This window comes from Nymphaea colorata, chromosome 12, assembly GCF_008831285.2.
Source record: "Nymphaea colorata isolate Beijing-Zhang1983 chromosome 12, ASM883128v2, whole genome shotgun sequence".
Classification (NCBI taxonomy): domain Eukaryota; kingdom Viridiplantae; phylum Streptophyta; class Magnoliopsida; order Nymphaeales; family Nymphaeaceae; genus Nymphaea; species Nymphaea colorata.
The window spans coordinates 19,199,165-19,212,913 of record NC_045149.1 but is presented as its reverse complement, the minus strand read 5'-3'; the positions used below and the strand labels follow the sequence as shown (position 1 = coordinate 19,212,913).

Genomic DNA, 13,749 nt, shown 5'->3' with positions numbered 1-13,749 from the left:
CATGCAAATGACTTACAAGGCACACCCTTGTCATAGCACCATGGCAACATACCTCAATGATCGTCGAGCACAGGTGGTGAGCAGAGAAAGAGCCACATATAGGGCAGGTGTGGGCAGTTGCCCACCTAAGCCCCATAAAACCTCTTAACTTAATGCTTTAAAAGATTTGCTCGTGGTAACCTTTTAAAGGTGTAGGGGTTGTTTAATTAGTTCTTTAATGAGCGTTCATTCACCAAAAATTTGGCTCCGCCACTGGCGGGGAGGAGAATGACCTCGTAAGGGCGTCGCAGTCAGTTAGACAGCGAAGGGCAACCGACGGTGTGGATGCAAAGTTAGGTGGCCTTGGTAGTTCCCATCCGATCCAGTCCGTCCATTTCACCAGGCGAAGGAACACTTGCTGCATAATGCATATGGTGTGAGCAGAGGGAGCACTCGCGCATGCGCTGACGCAGCAAAGTGGTAAAAGTCCATACGAATCAACGAGTGGAATTTTCTTTTTCCCCTCTGCCGTGGAAAAAATTTTCAAACAGTACAGTCTCCAAGGGTCCTCGAACTCTTTTCCTCTATAAATAAGGGCGGAGCACAGCAGGAGAGAAGCAGGAGGAGATCAGAGATGGCTTCACACCCAGGTCCCCTTACCGACTGGCCATGGGAGAAGCTCGGTTCTTACAAGGTGATCAATGCTCCCTGTGATAACGCTCAAAAGAGCAGCATAGCTGTAGAAAATGTCGTCGCCTTTCATACTCTGTTTCAGTTTCATGTTCATCACCGTCAGGTTCTTTTTAGTGGCTCCGTTTCTGCAGGGTCTTTCTGTTTAATTTGTTGACGAGTACTCTTTTGTGTTTTTACTTTGGTTTTGGTCCATCTTCTTTTGTGTTTTTACTTTGGTTTTGGTCCATCTCCAGTATACTGTGCTGCTGCCCTTCATTGGCCATGCCGTCCACACTCTCTACCACAGTGAGCCAGAGGACAGGGACTACACTCTCCTCTGCCCTTTCTACCTGCTAGTGAGCAGGCTTGTCCACGACCAACTCTGGATAAGTTGGTCGCGCTTCCAGAATGCAAGAAGCAAGCACCAAATCCAGAGCAGAGGCCTCGAGTTTCAGCAAGTCGACCGAGAAAGGCGCTGGTATCTCTCTCTCTCTCTCACACACACACATTCCATGACGCTGTGTTTTTATGTGTTCCGGCACGTCACCATTATTGCTCTGTCAACTTGTTGTGTGTTTTGGTACCAAGCCGTATCTGTGAACAGTGGACTCACAGAGAACCATGAAAACTCCAACCTGGTCAAGGCCATCGGAGCTTATACATGGATTCCAGCATGACCCCGTGGGGTGGCCGGAAAAGTGGGCCGGCCGAGCTGAGGCGGGGTAAACTCCGGCTCCAGCTTGGTCCAGGCCGTGCTTCGAGTGGGCTCAAAACTATGCTGGTGTTGGTTAAGAAACTTGAGATTGATAAGGGCCATGTTGATGATTCTGTGCAGGGACGACCAGGCCATCATGCACGCCATTGCCATATATCTGGGACATGTGCTTCTTCAAGGAGCCTCGCACCTGCCTCTGTGGAACACCAAGGGCTTGCTCTTCACTGCTCTTGTGCATGCTGGGCCGGTGGAGTTTGTGTACTACTGGGCTCACAGGGCTCTGCACCATCATTTTCTCTTTACTCGTTATCATTCTCACCACCACTCATCCTTCGTAACAGAGCCCATCACCTGTAAGTTCCCCTGCCTACCTTCCTCTGCTTCTGTCTGTGTGTCAGAGAGAGAGACAGAGAGAGAGAGAGAGAGAGAGAGAGAGAGAGAGTAAGAGACGGCATTCTTGAAAAATGGCAGCCTAAGAATCGGGCTAAAATCCATCCCATTTGCCTGTAGAGAGTAGTATTCTCCTAAGAGGAACCTTCAGTACACAGGCCACTTGATGGGCTCTCTTTTTGAAACTAAAGTTCCTGCACAATGAACAGTGAATCCTGTAAAGACATGGTTAAGTTGGTAGGTAAGAGACTTGAGACTTGATCTGAAGTCTTTTTGCAACTTAAGGCCCTTCCACATCCTTCTCCTTATCATCTGGCCACTTCATTTCAGTTTCATGTTCGTCTCTGTGCTTTCATTTTGATGTTAAGCATGCTAAAAGCAGTCTATGCCAACTGAAGCACATCGAGTTCTCAAACTTTTTAAATCTTGAAGGTCTGAAATCCGACGGCCTGGGTATTTCCTGCATGCTTACTCAACTACCTAGATGCTTTGGGAACCAACGTAGTCCTGAAACCTTTCTTCTCTCTTTCGCTCTCATCTATTTAAGGTCGGTGGGCCACTTCAGAAAGGTCAAAAGAATGCTCTTTGATGAGCGAACAAACTGATTTCCTTACGCAAAACATGACTTGAGTATCGATGTTTTTTGGTAGAAGAAACAAGGCCTTGAAATTCTTCCGGAAACCTGTTAGGGATTTGAAACCTAAAAGATTCTCTTCATTAAATAAAGTATACAGATTTCACAATCAGTATGTTAAAAAACAATATTATCGGTGGTATTCATAAATTAGAGACCCGCTAAACAACGTTTCATTATAAAATATACGTGTGCATAATTGCCTGTCATTTTTTGTTTATTTTCTTGCGCTAATGGTCTAACACGTCTGATCTATGTGCAGCCCAGCCATGGATTATTTTACTTTGCATATTTCCATTGCGCATGATTTTTTAAAGTTTCTGTACATTTATCATATTACATGTTGTAAGAACGGTTCAAAAAAATAACATTTTTTCTGTCCGTCGGTTTGGCTCTTATTACCTTAGTCCTGCCGTGAGCCTGTAAGCATTGGTGGGGATCTCTTGAAAACGAGGCAAGAGCCGACACATGCCGATTCATGCAATAGTTAAATTTTTTTCCCAAAAAAAAAAACTCTATCAACCTAAGACAAACTATGAGACTTTACTTAAACCCTTTGAGAGAGTCTCAGTTGTCGGTTTGTTTTCGTCCACAAAATAGTGGAATCGTGACACGCTAGTTGAAGAGTGTACTATATTTCACCCAAATTCCGACATAGCTCATAATATGGGGTAGAAGAAATAGGAGGGTTTTGGGTCTTTTTTGAACGACAATTGTTAACCTCTTACTCACCGAAAAGATGATTGTCATATGCAGAATAAAATCATACTGAAGATTTGTGATGAAAATGCTGGAATTGATTTTTCATTGATGTTATTATGAGCCTTTGCAAGTACAATATTAGCCTGCACTAGTAGCAACATATGCTCTTATTGAATTGCTATATGCCATAATTCTTGTAGCAGCTTAAGCTGAAAATAAGTTCTCTCTACTAAAAGGATACTTTGTGAGGTGGTTTGTTCATATGTTTACTCTGATCTCAGATCTGAGAACTTAACTAGCATTATTTCTACAACAACCCTTCCATGGATCCAATCACCCAACCATTTCCCTTCACGTGCACACTAGCTGCTCAAAAAATGAGGACCAGAGATCCCTCCTTTGAAAACCTCAAGTTTGGAACTCGATCAGGACTTAGAGCGGCTTGGTTTGGTTGCCCATACCGGTGCCATAAAAGTTTCATATTTTCATATTGATGCACATAACTTTTTGTTAATTTATATATACTAGTGCCCCTAGTGACATTAGTTCAAGAAATCTGAAACCCTTCACTTAGATTGAGAGAAGGGCATCTATACATGACTAACCAAATGATTGGAGACAACCAACTGAACGAGTAAATTTTGTGGGACTCCTCGGCAACTGTCACAGGAGCCCACATATGGCTCGGCCACCGCAGTTAGCCGCTTGACAAGCCCGGCCGCAAGTGGTTCGGCCAATGGGCCTCACCTATTCGAACGATTTATGTCTGACATTGCGGCTGCCATTGTTTTTTTTGGTGTACAGAAACATAATCAATCATTTGTGCTCTGTGTATCACAGCTGTTGTTCATCCCTTCGCCGAGCATTTACTGTATTTGGCCATCTTTGCTCCTGGGTTTGTGGTCCCTTGGATCACAGGGACGGGCTCGCTCGCCGCATTATGTGGCTACATGACATTTATTGATCTCATGAACAACTTGGGCCACTGCAACTTTGAGTTCATCCCGAAATGGGCCTTCGCCATTTTCCCTCCACTCAAATACATTATGTACACCCCCACGTAAGTATACATCTTCTCTTGCCTCTCTGCCTATGCGCTAGTCTTCTTGCGGTTTTGTATTTCTCTACCTGCCGCCATGGGTGCATGTGTATTATGTACGTGTTACCAGACATTGTTGTTAAGAGCAATGAATTTTTATGGTGGGTCTGGCCTTCGGTCACTGTCTTTTATCTTTCAGAACCAAATTCCAGCACTTCATATGGTTAGACCCATCTCCAGCTTCATGATTTAGAAGCTTAGAACCTACAGGCCCTCGTGAGCGGTTGCCCACACAGGCCCACATGTAACTCCGCCCCCGGTTTGTGATATCCCGTAGAAATCTGCCGGTTCCTGCTGCGATATAAAGAAAATGGTCACTTTCATATTAAAACTCCCTGCCCTTTCTTTTCTTTCACAGTAAGTGAACCACCAATTGTAGGTGTCTTCTGATTAGCCAGTAGCCAACGTTGCCTGCAGTTTCTTCTTGTTTGATGTTATTCAGTATATAACTCTAGGCACTTGATTTTCTTTATTGGGCCTCCCAACTAGGTTCTGTTTCTTATCTAAATACAAATCAAAGCTTACTTTTAGAACCTAATTGATTAGAATATGTTTTGCTAACTTTGATGTGTGTTATTGTGTTTGGTCAACATTAGGTTTCATTCCCTCCATCACTCCCAAGTTCACATCAATTTCTGTCTGTTCATGCCCATATACGATTACATGTACGGTACGGTCGACAAGACTACGGATTCTCTATACGAGACGTCGATCGACGGACGGGAACAAATGACAGATGTCGTCCATCTAACACATCCAACTAGCATCCACTCCATTTGGCAAATCCGGTTCGGCTTCGCCTACCTCGCAGCTGAACCATACTGCACCAAGTGGTACTTCTGGCTGTTGTGGCCTTTCACTGCTGTCTTGGCACTGTTGACATGGATGTTCGGGGCAACCTTCACTGTCGAGAAGATCCGACTTGATAAGCTCAAGATCCAAACATGGGCCATCCCACGCTTCGGTTTTCAGGTGATATTCAATACTGCTTTTTAAGTTTGCTGTTGTTCCTCTCTGTAGTAGTCAACGATTGTCACTCTTCTCACTAACATCGTCCCCGTCCCTCAACAATTAAGAAGCGACAAGAAGGACAAAAGAAGAGCGACGAGTTAAAGCTCTTTTTTGCCAATTCAGTGAATCCAAATTAATGTATGAAATAATTGCGACTAGGAGCCCTCCAACCGAATGCTGCCCATCATTAATTTCCTAATATTTTGTTGTTTCTTTAAATGCCAAAAGCATTTAAAGAGACGACAGGACACCACAGGCTGTCTGATTTTTCTGTACATTTTGGGCCCCTGTGGTAGTTAGGATCAGAAATGAAGATTTGGATTGAAGATCATGGTTGTTGTTTGGGAGAATCATGCTGCGAAAAAAATATTCAAGGGAAACGAGAAAATAGGGCGTCCTCGTGTTTCCATCTGCACAGGGAATCAAAGTTGGTAGCTCCTTCAATAATGTTCAGTAGGTAGACCATTAAGAATCACAAGAAAAAAGTAAAACATTCTCTTGTTCGTGTCTGCACGCAAATCTAAAAATGTTGACTTCCAACGCCAACACGTCATTGCTCTGTCCTCCATCAATTAATGGCTTTTCTTTTCAGCTGCAAAACAGACTTCTGCTCAAGAATGTATTGGAAGGATGTGGACGAATGTGTAGTTCTTTTGATAGGAACAAGTAATTCTAGCAACTCAGCCTCTAAGTGAGGACCTTAATCTACTGAAATATATCTTTCTTCAAGTTTGATGCTAAAACCATCGTTTTGATTTGTTGTTCCTGTCTGGTGGATCTTAGAATGAAGTTGTGGGCACCACTTACCTAATCCAGAAAGTTTGCCGTTGGACCAAAAATCTGCCACCACCACGCAGCATATCTTAAATGCGAGTCCTACAAATGTACATGCCATTTTACCCATTTCATTCCTTAAAATGAAATGAAAGTGGTCCTTGCTGTTCTCCTCCATTAATAAACCTCCAATCCTTTTACTGCAAACACGTTTGCAGCAAAACCTCCATCGAAGTGATCGAGGACATCCGATCAAAGAACTAAATCAGAATTGTTTCTGCCAATACTGCATGCAGTTCCATACTTCTTCTTAATAACGTTTTTAATTATTTCTTTACTTTCATGTTCTTCATCTAAAAACTTGATTTGGCATCATTTCCTTTTGGGAGAAAGGAAAATGGAGAAGACCCATCCATCACACGTATATTTATTGTTTCATCTTCCTTGGTTGCTCCCATTTACTGTTCATTTATATGCAGTACAATCTCGCTTGGCAAAGAGAACCAATCAACAGCCTGATAAGGAAAGCCATCAAAGACGCAGATGCGAAGGGCGTGAAGGTCATAACTCTAGGCCTTCACAACCAGGTCAGGCTCGTACCGTCTACACCTGCACCAGTGCGCCACGTGATTGGTGAATGAGCCATGAGAAGGCGCACTTTCCTCTCAGCAATATTGGCAAGCATTATGATGGGGATTTTGACAGATTTTTATTGATTTGTACGTGAAAGCAGAACGAGGAGCTGAACGAAAATGGCAAGAGTTACTTGGACGGCGTCGGGAACGTGAAGGTGAAGGTGGTGGACGGCTGCTCTTTAGCTGCTGCAGTGGTGATGAATAACATACCACAGGGGGCTAGGCAGGTCCTGGTGTGTGGCAGGCTCACCAAAACCGGCTACGCTGTCGTGCGTGCTTTGTGCCAGAGAGGGACCAAGGTGAAATCCCTGTTCACCTTTTCTTCCCCTTCTTTTACCGTGGTGAATTTCTCAATGTATATTTGTCAAGCAGACGTCAACAGCAACATTAATCTACTGGGTTTCTTCCCTAATGCTCTTCTAAATTCATAAAGCAAGGAAACCATTCCCCACATAAGTACATCTTATATTCTTCCGGTTTGGGTATTTCTAAATTCATAAAGCAAGGAAACCATTCCCCGCATGAATACATCCTATATTATTCTGGTTTGGGTTCATCAGATATCTTAAGCACCTCCATTTTCGAAGATTTATCCGTATCTTTTGGCTTAATTGAACTTCTACATGTGGTTATACTTGCTATTCACTAACAATCAAGCTCTAGATTGGAGTCATTTTATTCAAGAAAATGAATGGAAGATAAACCATCGGTTCTTTTCGTATCTCTAAAAACTCATGTATATAAGAACAAGGCTTCATTTGCAGAGTTCCTGGTAAGTTGGCAACTTTTTTTTTTCTGAGGAACTTCTGCTAAGTAAATTATGCACAACTCTTGTGATTGAGATTGAACATATATATGACTCTGATGAATTGATTAGGTCATGATTAAAAATACGGCGACGATTCAGGTTTATAGTTTGTTACCGCCTATTTAAACTAAAGGCCTTTAACACTGCACTTTCTTGGATTTTCCCCAGGTTCTTACAGTCACAGAGGAGGAGCTTCAGGGTCACAAATCGAAGATCCCAGCCGAGCTCCATGACCGTCTTGAACTTGTTCACTACTATGACTGCAAGGTTCCCTTGCTTGTTTCATCCGCCCTGCAACTCAAACTGCCACTAAAATTTTCTCTGCACAAGTCCCTTGAATTTAGTCTCCCTGAGAGTCTCATCTACGTTTCAGGTATGGCTAGTAGGAGATGGGCTGAGCACTCAAGTGCAAAGGAAGGCACCAAAAGGGACACTCTTTGTTCCGTTCTCTCAGTTTCCCCCAATGGCTGTCCGCTCCGACTGCACTTACCACACCATTCCAGCCATGGCCATTCCCAAGGCTTTAGAGAACGTGCACTCTTGCGAGGTGAGTCCTCTGGAGCACAGTTCAGGAGTCTTCAGCACTCTTTACATTCTAAACTTACCATCTCCATACATCATCGCTGCAGCGATGGTACAGAATATATCCTTGCAAACGGTGATTGTGTTTTCAGTAATAGCAGCCCTGCTCTAATTGACAGGAGACTAACTAGAATTCTGGGGTTAAAGGATCAAACTAGAACATGATTCGCCGAAGGAAAGGAATGTGATTCGTTGGCCTGCCAATCATCATCGAAATGTTTTTTTTGATTCAATTAAACAAATTCCAGCACTTTTTTGCAGACAAATATCACAAAAACAAGTTGCAGTCTTGTAGATCTTATGCCATTAGTAAACGTTCATAAACTAAAAAGATATTGAAACGAATTAAAATAGAGAAACTATAACAACTAGAGCATGAACGGATTTCATATTTCGATCCTCAAAACCCAGGGTTGTGAGAGTTAGGCCCTTTGATGTTTGTTCTTGAATAGTATACCTAGAACACAAAAAAAATTTATGTTTACACTCAAAAGGTTATTTTGCATACCATTTGCTTTATTCTTTTGCCAATTTTTTTCCAACAAAAACTTGACAGAAGTCCATACCCTCAGTAGGTTTTAATGCCATTTTAAGCGTTTGGTTGCTTCCTGGAACACATTTCTGCGCTGCCATTGCATGAAAGCAGAGAGGACAAGATGATTCATTTGCATTTCAGACAGAACTTTTGAAAACAAACTAGTCTACATATGGCTGATGAGTGAAAATGTGTGTAGAATTGGCTGCCAAGGAGGGTGATGAGTGCATGGCGTATTGCTGGAATTGTGCATGCGCTGGAAGGGTGGGACACTCACGAGTGCGGTGAGAAGATGCTGGATATGAAACAAGTATTCGATGCTGCTATCAGTCATGGCTTCCGCCCTCTAGGAGTTGCACGTTCCATGCAATTTCCATAAGCCTAAGGCGCCTGTGATGTGAGCCTTGATGCTACCCAAGGGGTCCTCCTGCTTGGCTTATATAAATAATGTACTTTCAGTTTTCCCTTTTTTTCCCCTTTTAATGATAAACTCAGCTTGAAGTGCTCACTATTGGCTGTTCTGTGCTTAAAGTTCCTGATAATGGGAAACCTGAGTTGGTCATAGATTCTTCTCTGTTCAGCAGAACTTGGGTCATCTCCTGATGAGCTTTGCCTTAAGACGTCGTACTGATTAACTTGGTAAGGCAATGCCTCTTACGGGCAGGCTCATTTAAGCGGTCTGGTGCCTAAAGAGTTCCTCGGCATTAAGAAAAGAAAGAAAAAAAACTTCGACATTGGCATTGGGAAAACCTTCAACATCGGCATTGGGAAACTTATTGTTTGCAAATAATCTCCGGATAAGTTAGCAATTTCAACCCGTACCCATGTGCCTTTTGAAGAGAGACAACTGTAGCCTTTTTTTTATTTTCACAAATTTTAGTCCACAATCACCAGACTAGCCAATCATAATTTACAGTGGTAATGTATGTTGCAAAAGCAAAATAAGACATGGTTCCCTGGAAATTCAATTGAAGTGTGACATGTGTAATGTGATAAGATTACAAATTTATTTTGATAATAGCATCTGTGGCATCCCATGTAAGGAAAACTGGCCAGAATATTCATATCCTGAAAGTTTTGGAGGTCTTAAGAACCTTATCAACTTGCATCTCATACTACAAAGTACCTTGGTTTTGTAATTTTCCGGTATGAGCTAGTTACTAGCAGATTAAAATCCGCCACACCAGAATGCAAGATTTGGGTCAAGTCAGAGGCAAGTGTTTTCACAATTGAACTTCAAATGCTATTGGTTGTAGACACAAGTTTTTTCTGGGGGAATGGATTGCAGTTGACAACATACCATACCTTGGGGAAAATATGATACTAGTGGTGTCGAACACATGCACGACACACTGCAATACTGACTTGTAGCAGCAGAGCACAAAAAGTCTGCTTCTAGGAATTGAGTGCATCATAATCCATTTCATTTTAATTTTTATGCATGGTTTAGAAAACAAGTGAGTGGCACCGCGACGAATAACAAATGCTTCACACTGTTGCACCGAAGTTCTATTTCCATCAAGCAAAAAAGCCATGCATAACTGCACAAAAGACCCAGAGAAATAATCTTTGTACCTCTAGAAAACCTTCCGAACCTTGAAACAACATTAAATTCCTCTCCATTTTTAAACTTTTGGTTAAATCGCACAAAAGTACACAGTCTTTAGCAAAACAGCAGCAAGGAAGACGACTGGAATATGCTTCACCTTAACCTTCACCTATCTTGCCTCACCTGGAATGGGTTGGAGTAACAACTCACTCTTTGATCCTGCAGCATATAAAATTTGTCAACTTTATTTTTATTTTCATACACATAATCTTTCAAGTCACTCTTCTGTTTGATTTGGTACCTCTCTGTATTTACTGGTTGTATTTGGTATTCCTTTAATCTCACTGCTAAATTTCTCTGAGAATTCATCTGAGGCCGAAGATTTACTAAGTTTGTCACTGGGGACTGGTATTCTTATCCTTGAGGATGCATCCTATTGATCTTTTCATCTGTTAATGCCCCAAAAACCACTCCACATTTTCCAATGTTACTTAAGTAAAGAGTAGCATCCCTGAAATTCTCTGCAGTCGTGCCAATAGGGCTTAACCAATTCGAGAGACTAGAATCCACCCGCATTTCTTGCTCTGTATCTGAACTGAAATTGATCAATGCTTCTTGTTCAGAAGGAATGTTCTCTTTCCTTCCTAATACTGGTTTGTTCCCGGCTTCTCGGGACTTCAGAGCTTTCCATTGTGATGCATTTTTTACGGGGTTTAGCACGGGATGAACATATTGAGATCGCCATGGCTGGTCTCTGATTCACAGCTTCATTTTTGGTTGATGGAGGTGAAACACTTTTTGGTTTCTGACTCAACAGAAGAAGCAGAATACCATTCAAACAGCTCCCCATGTTCAACTTCTGCATCGTCATCATCATCAGTAGGATCATCATCAATATCATCACCTTCATTATCATCATCATTTGTGCAGTTACCGTATCTGTGAGAAAAACGGTATGAAACACTGTAGGTAGTACAGTCATCGTTGGGAGGTGTCAGAGTTTCGCATTTGTTTTCTTTTTATTCATATTCTGATCCTTCGATTTTTTCTTTTATCATTCTTCTTCTTCATTAGGAATCTCCGAATAGGTTTTTTTACCTGGAGATCAAACTTGGCCTTCCTCTGGGATCTAGAGCTCAGAACCTGTTGGCCTTCCTCTGGGATCTAGAGCTCCGAAGCTGTTGGCCTTCCTCTGGGATCTAGAGCTCAGAACCTGTGTATGTCCTGTTTTCTATGTTCTCTTCCTGAGCGAGTAAAATGGGTTCTTACAAGGAATTTCTAAAAACAAAAGTGACAGAAAAGCGGGAAAATGAACAAGGAGGCAAGAAAACAGAAAAATAAGCTTAATATCGGACCTTGATTCTAAAATCGAAGTCCCCCGGATCTCTGCGATGGGCGGCATAAGGGAATTGGTTGGAGCCTTCAGGGAACAAACTTGTATCTGAGAATCTCTCGCGATTGGCTTCAAAACACAAGTTGGAACTGAGGTTCTATGATCGGTGGCTTCAAAGAGCAAGTTTGCACGTTCGAACAAGCTGCTAGCTGAGATTCATGGCGTTCATAATTCTGAAAATAACTTCTATAAGACGAATTTTGCCTCAAGGAATGTCCCTACTCTTTCCCTTAACTATGATGCAGATTACTTGTAAGCGTGGACACATGGTAAAGCCAGATCTTTGTAGTGCTCGGTACAGTTTCTAGTTTCCTTCAGTTAATAGATGCCCTGCCTTCTGTTACACCACAGTAATTAGCCAACCTTTTGCTACACATGTTCGACTGGTTGTTTTTACGTCCACAATGTACTTCGCTTTACACCTAGAAACTTAAAATTAAAGATCTCTCTCTCTCTCTCTCTCTCTCTCTAGAGATACTTATAATGGGACCATAGGGTTGCTCATTTGTCGCAAGGCTGGCTTTTAAATTTTAGGCATCGTGTTACTTTTCCTGTTTTGTATTATTGTGATATTTTCTTGGCCACAACGGCACCGTTATAATATGCTCATCTTTTACTCTAGAGAGAGAAAAAAAAGATCTACAGAGAGAGAGGGAAGGGACCTATGGATGTGAATCTGTTTAATATAGATTCAATAAATAAGCCGTGAATCCATTTTACTGTTTAAGGGGCTGCCCAAGAGTTCCCAAGGGTGCATCTCATAGAGCCCGTTCATTCAAGAAAAGGAAAAAAAAAAAAAAAAACCTTACTTAAATGGGCATAAGATAATTGGTTGGTTGGGCACGTTGACATGTAAAAGGCACATTATTCATTCGGTTTTCATGGGTGCTATTCTTGTACTGTAAAAAGTGATATCATGACGCTCAAGTTCAAAGGTATACCGTATCATACTCAAAACTCAACGAAGTCAAAGACCCCAAAAGCAAGAAGAATCAGGAGACCTTGGGTCTCCTTTGGCGATGATGTTGTAACCTTGTGCTCATGGCTGACCTGAACAAAAGAAAATCACAGAAATGACGTTTGTCTTAAAAAATTTCTGATCGATATATGCCCAATCGACAAAAAGAGATTACTTGAATTTTTTGTAAGGCAAGTGAATTGAGAGTTGCTGCGTGATTACTGAGTGTAATGTCTTCATGATATTTTGCTCATGATCTGTTTTAATTTCAAAGGCTAATGTAACCAATGATTATTGAAAAAATATGCAGGATGTGATTGATTTAGGTAATCTGGTATGTGAGCCCCAGCAAGTACACCTACATTTCTCTCCGCAGGTAATGGTCATGAAAATTGCAGGTCAATGCGTGAGTACACCTCCATTTCTCTCCGCAGGTAATTTCCTAGCAGAAATAAAATAAAATAAAAAACACACCTCACTAATTTAAATACTAATGATAGTAACTAGTTTTGATCTGTCAATGACATGCGTGCTTTTATTACTAATGTCAATTTTAATACTAATGAAAGTAACTAATTTTGATCTAATCGATAAGATAGGTTCTAGATTTTATGAATTTACTCTAATTTTTTAAGACAGATTCATGAAATAGTATGCAACAGTTTCCTTAGTCAAACAATCCCCTAAGAAGATTTATTAGTCTTCATCGTGCAATTCGAATATACAAAATTGTAATTTTTTTGCATATTTGAAGGGTTTTATATGTTTGGGGCAGGCCTTGGCTGTGTCACGAGCAAATAATAAAGCAAAAAGAATTGTCAGTTAGCTATTACAGTTTTTTAAATAAATTGTTAGGCCTTTAAAAATTTTCAAATTTTTATTTCATGGTTACAAGTCTGTCCGGCCCTTGTAAAGAGATTATTTTGAAGTTATAATTTCGTCCTTCTCATGAAAAAATCATGGCTCCACCCCCCGTCAGTATGTACAAATTTGGTTAGAACTTGCCCACATTGGATTCTTGCGCACATTGGATTCTCTAGATCCATCGTGGAAAATGACAACTGTGAATGCAGACATCTATGACTTCTGTATAGTCGCAAGCCTATTGTGTTTCAGTGTTCTTCTGTTTTCAATATTGGAGACACGTGAATGCTGGTAGAAGTTTTGTAAAGAAAAATAGTATTCTTTTTTCGCACACGGCGTCCTTCCTCCTTATATATATACAAGTGGTTCTCAGAGTGGTCTTTAGCTAAATTCGGATTTTAATCTCTTGTCTTAGAGAAGGTCCGCCGTTCCAAATCTTGTTTTATGCG

The 13,749-nt window shown here is 41.4% G+C and overlaps 1 protein-coding gene and 1 long non-coding RNA gene across 3 annotated transcripts; one reads left to right on the top strand and one right to left on the bottom strand.

Annotated features, from left to right (window-relative positions):
* Window positions 1-513: 513 nt before the first annotated feature.
* LOC116266181 (very-long-chain aldehyde decarbonylase GL1-5-like) lies at window positions 514-9,100 on the top strand. The gene is made up of 10 exons (XM_031647294.2): window positions 514-673; window positions 906-1,129; window positions 1,487-1,719; window positions 3,933-4,152; window positions 4,788-5,163; window positions 6,456-6,563; window positions 6,710-6,910; window positions 7,588-7,686; window positions 7,793-7,966; window positions 8,736-9,100. Exons 1-10 carry the CDS (start codon window positions 614-616, stop codon window positions 8,913-8,915), a joined length of 1,875 nt encoding a protein of 624 aa, XP_031503154.1. The 5' UTR covers window positions 514-613; the 3' UTR covers window positions 8,916-9,100.
* Window positions 9,101-10,013: 913 nt separating this feature from the next.
* LOC126410605 (uncharacterized) lies at window positions 10,014-11,771 on the bottom strand. Of its 2 annotated transcripts, XR_007574970.1 has the most exons (3): window positions 11,441-11,771; window positions 10,387-11,329; window positions 10,014-10,304 (listed from the first exon to the last, which is right to left on the bottom strand). It is a non-coding gene; the product is annotated as an uncharacterized LOC126410605 (long non-coding RNA). The 2 variants fall into 2 exon arrangements; XR_007574969.1 differs by having other exon boundaries at window positions 10,014-11,329.
* Window positions 11,772-13,749: the final 1,978 nt, after the last annotated feature.